General features: G+C 46.3%; 1 protein-coding gene across 3 annotated transcripts in view; it reads right to left on the bottom strand.

Annotated features, from left to right (window-relative positions):
* Nucleotides 1-9633, bottom strand: part of Garnl3 (GTPase activating Rap/RanGAP domain like 3) — a 148119-nt gene that overhangs the window by 53539 nt on the left and 84947 nt on the right. For all 3 annotated transcript variants that reach the window (XM_026777076.1, XM_005346025.3, XM_005346027.2), the window contains one exon: nucleotides 5260-5286. In XM_026777076.1, coding sequence (XP_026632877.1) covers nucleotides 5260-5286 — 27 coding nt within the window. The remainder of the gene's footprint in view (nucleotides 1-5259; nucleotides 5287-9633) is intronic.

Raw genomic sequence — 9633 nt, 5'->3', positions numbered from 1 at the left:
TGGAGCCTGTCCTGGAACTAGCTCTTGTAGACCAGGCTGGTCTTGAACTCACAGAGATCTGCCTGCCTCTGTCTCCCAAGTGCTGGGATTAAAGGTGTGCGCCACCACCGAACGGCCCTATTCAGGTTTCTTCGGCCATCACTTTTCTTCCTTATTCTGGAGAGAGAAATGACAGTAATCATGTGTCTCCAAGATGGAGGCACCTTTTCTGTTCTTGCTCCCTCTTAAAAAGCACCCATAACCAGGTGATGGTGGTGCATGCTTTTCATCCCAGCACTCAGGAGGCAGAGGCAGGTGATCTCTGTGAGTTCAAGGCCAACCCGGTCTACAGAGCGATTTCCAGGACAACAGGCTCCAAAGCTACAGAGAAACCCTGTCTTGAAAAACCAAAACCACCACCACCACAACAACAAAAGCACCCATAGAAATCTGTAGTCTAGCAGAGAGCCCTGTTAGAGCAATCACAAAACGTCTGAAGCAATGGTCCTCCAAACTTGGCCTCCAGGCATCGGGAGCCCTGGAGGGGTTGCTAGAAGATGACTGGCTCACGGTCCAGTGTTTCCAGCTCACTAGGTCTGGTATCTGGCTTGAAAGTTTGCATCAAAAAGGTTCCCATGAGATGCTCTTGCTGCTGTTCCGAAAGCAGACTGAGAACCAGTGGACAAAGGGAACAAACTGAGAGGCTTCTAGGCAGCCCAGGATCAGGTTCAACTGATCTGATAGACAGTAAGCACAGGGCAGAAGGACTAGGTGAACTAGCAAGTTGTTAGGACCAGAAAGGGCCCACAGCCCACAGACAGGGATGTCCAGGGAAGAAGAGACTTGCCAAAGACTGGTCATAAGTGAGCAACAGACTAGAGCTGGGATCTAGGCCTCCTGACTTTTGACCATGGTTCTTGCCAATAGCACATAGTGTTCCCAGGACAGGTCTGTACTGAGCAAAGCTGAGAGCACAGGCAGAGATGGGGCCTTCATGTCAGTAGCCAAAACATCATGCAACTTTACGGGGCTGTTGTGAGGCTGGCAGCGTGCTACCGGTACCCTGGCTGAGGCCTTGGAGGGGCTGGGTTTGTAAGACACGTTATCCCAGCCAGGCTCAGGCAGCGTAAAGTCTTAGGGCATGGAGGGTGCAGGACAGGGACTGCCCAGGTTCCCTGGCATACAGAGATTTCCAGTCTCCTAGGCCACTTACAAGGAGAGCATGATTCCAGGTTTGCCACGATGGCCCTGGCCTGCATCTCTCTTCTCTGCTGTCTCCAGAGAGTCCCAGTTTAAATGAGAAATTGTATAGAACTTTCTGCTTCAGGAACATTCCAGGAAGACTGGTGTTGTTTTAAGTTCTTGAACATTCTAGGACTCTCCTGAAATAATCTGGTAGCTGAGGCTTCCCGAATGATGCCCACATGAGCAGAAAACATTCATCTGTTTTCAAAAACCAGGGTGTCGGTCAACATGAGCTGTTTCATACTTTAGAAGAGATAGTTTGATCTGGCACTACTGGAACATAACAGCATTTTGAGGGCTGTAGGAAGTTTTCCAGGTCCCAAGTTCAGTCTGGGCCCCTGGAGGGAGCTGCCTGCTGGAGAGTATAGGCACTGATCTCCTCAGGACACTGTCCTGCTCAAGCACAGAAACAGGCACATTTGTCATTTTTATTTGTTTGGAAGTTAAAATATTTCTAAATTTAAAAAAGATCTATTTTATGTTTATTTTATTTGCATACATGTTTGCCTGCATATATACACGTGTGCTTGGTGCCTGTGGAGGCCTGAAGAGGGTATTGGAACTGGAGTTATAGATGGTTGTGAGCCACTATGTCGGTGCTAGGAACTGAACCTGCCCTGCGTGCCCTTAACTGCTGAGCCACTTGTCCAGCCCCTAGTTCTAACTTTATCTATGGAATTAATTCTCTAAATCATATTCTTTCTGTAAAAAGGGAAGTCTGAGCAGAAACTCCCAGTGAATCCAGAAGAATCGCTGGCACTAAGAAAGGATGGCCTTATTCAAAAAAAAAAAAAAAAAAAAGAGAAGAAGGTATATTCTTTCCTATTTGGGTGGAATGTTCTATAGATGTCTGTTAAGTCCATTTGATTCATTACCTCCATTAATTCTCTTATTTCTCTGTTAGGTTTCTGTCTGATTGACCTGTCCATTGGTGAGAGAGGAGTGTTGAAGTCTCCTACTATTAGTGTGTGTGGTTTGATGGCAGCCTTGAATTTTAGTAATGTTTCTTTTACGTACGTGGGTGCTTTTATATTAGGGGCATAGATATTCAGGATTGAGACTTCATCCTGATGAATTGTTCCTGTTATGAGTATAAAATGTCCCTCTCTATCTTTTCTGATTGATTTAAGTTTGAAGTCAACTTTGTTAGAAATTAGTATGGCCACACCTGCTTGTTTCTTAGGTCCATTTGCTTGATAAACCTTTTCCCATCCCTTTACTCTGAGTAGGTGCCTGTCTTTGTGGTTAAGGTGTGTTTCTTGTAAACAGCAGAATGTTGGATCCTGTTTTCATATCCAATCTCTTAGCCTGTGCCTTTTTATAGGTGAGTTGAGTCCATTGACATTAAGTGATATTAATGACCAGTGGTTGTTAACTCCGGATGGAAATAGAAAACACTATCCTGAGTGAGGTGTCCCAGACCCAAAAAGATGAACATGGGATGTACTCACTCATACTTGGGTTCTAGCCATAAATAAAGGTCAGTGAGTCTATAATTTGATATCCTAAAGAAGCTAAATAAGAAGGTGAACCCAAAGAAAAACATATAGCTATCCTCCTGGTTATGGGAAGCAGACAAGATTGCCGGGCAAAAAATTGGGATCTTGTGGGTGGAGTGGGAGGGAGGTAAGGGGAGATGGGGAGAGAAAGTGAGAAGGGGAGGATGGGGAGAACTTGGGGAAACGGGATGATTGGGATAAAGGAAGGTTGGATAGGGGAGCAGGGAAGCACATATCTTAATTAAGGGAGCCATCTTAGGGTTGGCAAGAGACTTGGACCTAGAGGGGCTCCCAGGTGCCCAGGGCGAGGTCCTCAGTTAGTTCCTGGGGCAGCTGAGGATAGGGGACCTGAAATGACCCTATCCTATAGCCATACTGATGAATATCTTGCATATCACCATAGAGCCTTCATCTGGCGATGGATGGAGATAGAGACAGAGACCCACACTGGAGTACCGGACTGAGCTCCCAATGTCCCAATGAGGAGCAGAAGGAGGGAGAACATGAGCAAAGAAGTCAGGACCGCAAGGGGTGCACCCACCCACGGAGACAGTGGGGCTGATCTATTGGGAGCTCACCAAGGCCAGCTGGACTGTGACTGAAAAAGCATGGGATAAAATCGGACTCTCTGAATATGGCGGACAATGAGGGCTGCTGAGAAGCCAAGGACAATGGCACTGGGTCTTGATCCTAATTCATGTTCTGGCTTTGTGGGAGCCTAACCAGTTTGGATGTTCACCTTCCTAGACCAGGATGGAGGGGGGAGGACTTTGGACTTTACACGGGGCAGGGAACCCTGACTGCTCTTCAGACTGGAGAGGGAGGGGGAGAGGAATGGGGGGAGAGGGGGAGAGGAGTGGGAGGAGGGGAAGGGAAATGGGAGGCTGGGAGGAGGCGGAAATTTTTTTTTCCAATAAAAAAAAAACTGGAAAAAAACAAAAAACCCAGCCCTGCTGGTTCCTGGATACTGCTGCCGGGACAGTGTCCTGGCTAGCATTATGTCAGCTTGACACAGCTAAAGTCTCCTGAAAGGAGGGAGCTTCAACTGAGAAAATGCCTTTGTAATCTGGCTGGGCATTTTCTTAATTAGTGATTGATTGGGGAGGGCTCAGCCCACTGTGGGTGGGAATATCCCTGGGCTGTTGATCCTGGGTTCTATACGAAAGCAGGTCGAGCAAGCCAATAACAGCTCTCTATGGCGTCTGCATCAGCTCTCACCTCCAGGTACTGGCTCTGTTTGAGTTCCTTCAATGATGAACAGCGATGTGGAAGCATAAGCCAACTAAACCCTTTCAGCCCCAATCTACTTCTGGTCATTGTGTTTCATCACAGCAATAGTAACCCAAGCTGAGACAGTCTCTGTACTTACAAGGGTCCGCCTGCTTGCAGTTCACTGGTTCCCCCTTGCGTGTACTACAACATAGAGCCCCACATCTCTTGTGGGGATGGCGGTCTGTGCCGTCATGAGCATAGGTCACCACCTTCATTATCAGTGTTCCATATTAAGTTCTGTTTTCTGTTTTTTCCTGCCCATCATCACAACTCATAGATTATTACTAGGATGGACTAGAACCAAGGTCAGTGTTCCCTACTGATTCTAGATGAGAAACTGCACGATTAAATGGGAAGGCTTGGCCACCATCTCGCAGAAAGGCTCTGATGGATGGTGCCTCTGCTCGCCCCTCCAAGTCATCAACAAGGGATAAGGAGACAAAATTGAGAAACAGAGATCTGACCTGTACAGTGAAGGCCAGAGATGAAGTGGGTGTTATCAACACGCTGGAGTGGCTGTGCCAAAGCCACTGAGACATTTGAGCTCAGGAGATTCTATAAAGCTATGTCAACTAGGTGAGGAGATAGATTAGACTTGGGGTATCAGAAATGGAGGAGTTAGGACTTTATTAAGTTTGACCCAAGCAACCAGACAAATTTCATTTCTGTTACAGATAAAATGCACAAGCCACCAATTCCTTACTCAGTTATTTCCATGACACACATACACGCACACAGGCACATGCACAGAAAAGTAAACGTGCGCACACGTGCACATCTCTCTCTCTCTCTCTCTCTCTCTCTCTCTCACACACACACACACACACACACACACAGGGGGTAACGAAATGAAGCATGCAGATCTCTTTGACATCTAGTGCAGTAAAATGTGTGGCTAAGGCACAGACATTCTAGTTGAATGAAAATGAGCCCCTCTTTACACTGCATTCATACATTATGCAGATTTAAGTACACTGGTCTATAGATAGCTGTACAGAAAGTTCTGAAGGAGACCTTGGACAGCCCCTTCAGAAAGGCCTCTGTGAGTACAAGCCCACACTGCAGATGACCAACGTGTGATTCAAAGATAAGGCAGTGCTCATAGAGAAGGGGCTGCGCTCACAGTGAAGCTCACAGAGAAGGGGTTGCGCTCACAGAGAAGCTCACAGAGAAGGGGCTGCACTCACAGAGAAGGGGCTGCACTCACAGAGAAGAGACGCCACTGGCTGCTAAGGGGCAGGGACAGATCCGCTGATAGACTCACCTCTTGCTCTTCCAGAACCAGCAAGTCCTGTCAAGGAAAGTTTCAGAAGTTACATTTGTATATTGTGGTGATGACTGGATTTTGGTTCTCTGAGAACGTCAAGCTTTACATACTCACACGATTTAATGCTATGACATTTTGGAAAGAACAGAAGTTGGTTATGGGATCTCTCTTTAAGGAAAAACAAAATCAAAAGTAAACAACTGAAAACAAAACCCTGGTTGGGCCACCCATCTCTCAGAAAACCTCTGGAATCGGACACTAACCGCTGCTCACCGTCCCTGAATCAAGCACATTCACTGCTACAGGAAAGCATCCCTTTGGTAAGGAGACACAGCTGAGAACTAGAGACCTGAACACCAGAGCCAAAGGCGGACAGGAGGGTCAAGGAATTGGTCTGCTGCCTCTCATTGCTTGGTGCACGCTACGTCAGCTGCCTTGAAGAGACCCTCTCCTTGGTTAGCAGGAGCAGCAGAGACCCTAAAGAGTCTTGGCTTTGAGACCTTGCTCTGCTGCCTACAACTGTGTTGTGTACAAATCATTTGACCTATCTGGGTCTGTTCCTTACCCACTCTCTTGTCCTGTGCAGGTCACTATGGAGAGTGACAGAGCATGGGGGACACCTGGCAAACAGGTTTTCACACTCAGTTACTTCACAATGAACTTCAGAAGAAGTTGGCAAGCAGACACCAAGGCCAAAGACTCCAGCAGAGGTCACTGGGTGCGTGGAGGTGGGGAGGTGGCTCCAGTCAAGCCATGGCAGCCATGAGAATGGCCAGGAGGGCCAGGATAGAGAAGGAAGAGGCTGAGGGGCCCTCACCCTCCTTGTCACCCAGGAAGCTGACAATTCCTAAAGAAGTACATGAGGCACACAAAGCTCTCCACCTTTTCTGACACAAGGGCTCTTTTGTTTGGAATGTGGTCATCATTGTTTTTTTTTTAATCCAGGGGAAAAAATAAAACTGCCATGTATTTTATACTTTTAGACACACTTCTTATTTGCACGTCATTACACACTTTATTGCAAGATCCTCTTTTCCATAATTTCCTTTGATCTCAACCACTGTGCCATGCAGCCGAGTCACTCCAGAATTACAGGTAAAGAACTGGAGATTCAGCAGAGCATGGGTTAAGGTCATGTGGCCTGGTTATTCTGACACCTGCAAGTACACAGTCATGGTGAATAAAACACCGAGAGCTTCCCAGCGGCCTTTAGTCCGGCAGTGTCAGGACTGGGCACTCTGCTACTGTCCCAGGCCTGGTTGGGGCTTGCCTTGGTGGGCAGGCTGTGGGAGTCCCCAGGGGTCCAACATCCAGCCCTGGTGGCAGGAGGGATGTCACAGGATACCAGGCCACATTCCCTTTGTATCTTCCTTGGTTTCAATTACATGCGCTTAGAAGTGGGTGCTCCTCCGGACTGAAATCTCAAGGTCCAAATTAGGAGCAGAAGGAGAGAGAGAGCACGAGCAAGGAACTCAGGACCGTGAGAGGTGTACCCATACACTGAGACAATGGGGATGTTCTATTGGGAACTCACCGAGGCCAGCTGGCCTGGGTCTGAAAAAGCATGGGATAAAACTGGACTCACTGAACATAGTGGATAATGAGGACTACTGAGAACTCAAGAACAATGGCAATGGGTTTTTGATCCTACTGCATGTACTGGCTTTGTGGAAGCCTAGGCAGTTTGGATGCTCACCTTACTAGACCTGGATGGAGGAAAATGGATGGATCTAGAAAACATCGTATTGAGTGAGGTCACCCTGACCCAGAAAGACAATTTTCCTATGTACTCACTCATAAGTAGTTTTTAAACATAAAGCAAAGAAAACCAGCTTACACATCACAATCCCAGAGAACCCAGACAACAATGAGGACCCTAAGAGAGACATACATGGATCTAATCTACCAGGGAAGTATAAAAAGACAAGATCTCCTGAGTAAATTGGAAGAATGGGGATCATGGGAGAGGGTTGAAAGGGAAAGGGGAGGTAAAAGGAAGGGAGCAGAGAAAAATGTAGAGCTCAATAAAATCAATTAAAAAAAAAAAAGTGGGTGCTCCTGCCAGGCATCAATGCCAGGTCAACCAATGTCTATTTGACAGCATTCAGAGTTTCAAAAATTCATTTCTGGATTTACGAGGAACAACTAGGTCTATTTTTGTTGTTTCCCAGTTTGTAATTTTAGTCTGAAAGGTCTAATTTTATGTCAATAATGGTGTTTCTTAATAAAGTCCTAGTGATGTTGTTTTTCTTTGTGTCTGTGTGTACATGTTTGTGTGTGTGTGTATGTATGTATGTATGGTGAGAGATGTGTATGTCACAGGTCATGTGTGGATGTCAGAAGACAATCCGTGATGTTGGCTCTTGTTTTCCACACTGTCTGGCACTGAGTGTCTTACTGGTTTCCACTGTGTGCAGCAAGCTAAGCTGACCCACGGGCTTCTGAAGATTTTCTCATCTCTGCCTTTCCTCTTGCTGTTCGTGTGCTGTGATCACAGATGCTCACTACTGCTTTCAGTCGGCTCTGGGGATCTGAAATCATTCTTCAAACTTAACTAGTGCCAATCCCTGCTATTGTTTTATGGAATTTTGATTTTAAGCATCAGTTTGTAGCTAATATTAAGTTTTAAAAAAAATAAATATTTGCCAGGCAGTGGTCGTGCACACCTTTAATCCTAGCACTCGGGAGGCAGGGGGAGGTGGATTTCTGTGAGTTCAAGGCCAGCTTGGTCTACAGAGAAAGTTCCAGGAGAGCAAAGGCTACATAAAGAAACCCTATGTCAAAAAAAAAAAAAAAAAAACCCATAAGAACCACCACCACCAACAACAACAAAACAAAAACAAATATTAGATTTAAGAGGGTGCAATGTTATATATACTTAAGGTCCTAGACATGCTTTGAACATTCAGATTTAGTTCTATAAATGTTTATACAATCCCTGGTCACCAGGAAAGTCATGGACAACTGTCTAGGATTCAAGGTGATAGAGAGGCAGGAAGAAAACACAGAGATCCCACTTTCCACTTACTTAAAGCCAACTTAATCACACACATTGCTTCTGGAAGGAATCTGATCAAGAAAAACGTCACTGCATCCTAGCAAGCAGAAGCAGAGGGACAGTGTTCTAATAGGACCAGCCCCCTTCCTTCTCATAATGAGGCTGGTTCAGCTTCCACTCACTGTGTGGATCCTGTGACTGTAAAGAGCTCCTAGCAGTAATGTGCAGAAGCTGGGGCAGCTCTGACAGCATGACTTTGGGGACTGGGCCTCATACTCAGGCCCAGGGAGGCTCATGAGTGTTCCTTGGTAAGGGGGTGCACAGCTATAGGAGAGCATGAAACGGCTTTTCCATAGGCACAGAATGGTGACGTCAGTCGCAGGTACTGCTGACTCCTGTCTGGTCATCTGTTACTCTGTGGGAGGGAAGGCAGCTGGGGTGGGCTAGCACAGCAGCTGACACACAGCACACCACAGGGCTGCCCCTCCAGGACTCTGGGGTGGGGTCTTCAGAGTGGGATCACTCCCAGGCACCATGCTCTTAGCACTGCTGGGGCTAAGGCAGAAAAGAATGTGAGCTTGAGGCCAGCCTGGTTTATAAAATGAGTTCTAGGTTAGCCTGGACTTTATGGTGAGATCCTGTCTTTTTTATAAAAAAAAATCTAAGTTGTACAATGAAGCAGTAAAGACATACTGCTATGGATGTATTTATACTTCTAATTTGTTCTTAAGGTTTCCAAAGTCACTTTAAGCATAGTGTATCTTAAGTTTGCTTAGTTGAACCTAACACAGTAAATTTTGCTGAGTTTATTCTTGCAGGGCACAAGTACTTGTTTATTTATTTATTTAGCATGTGTCTGTGTGTGCAGATGCACACAGTGCTTTGACACGCATGTGGAAATCAGTGACTTGCAGAAGTTATTTCTTTCCTTCTACCATGCTGTCCTGGTGGTCAAACAAATAGTATTTTATAAATTTTATAAAGGCATGAGGACATTCCACTCTGTACGTCCAGGTTTAGCAACGATGACCTCAGTTCAAAGCTTACCTTTAAGGGATACAGAAAATAACTGTTTATGGTCTGCTCAGTCCTCCACATCTCATCTGAGGTACCCCCACAAATGAACTCATCCACCTCATTCTGCTTACAGACTCTGCTGCCTCCTGGACACAGCTCAAGCTGCCTCTCAAGCTTCTTCCGTGTCATCTAGGTGGGCACAGCCCACCTCCTGGAAGCTCAGCTTTGCTCTGCTGGCTGGCATCCTAGGGAGGATGGCCACAGTTCTAAAATTTCAGAGCTAAATCAGTTACAGCTGAACGATGAAGGTACAACTGCGTTCTCTCTCTCTCTCTCTCTCTCTCTCTCTCTCTCTC

Source organism: Microtus ochrogaster, chromosome 4, assembly GCF_000317375.1.
Source record: "Microtus ochrogaster isolate Prairie Vole_2 chromosome 4, MicOch1.0, whole genome shotgun sequence".
NCBI classification, from domain to species: Eukaryota; Metazoa; Chordata; class Mammalia; order Rodentia; family Cricetidae; genus Microtus; species Microtus ochrogaster.
This window is presented reverse-complemented; position numbering and strand designations above follow the sequence as displayed.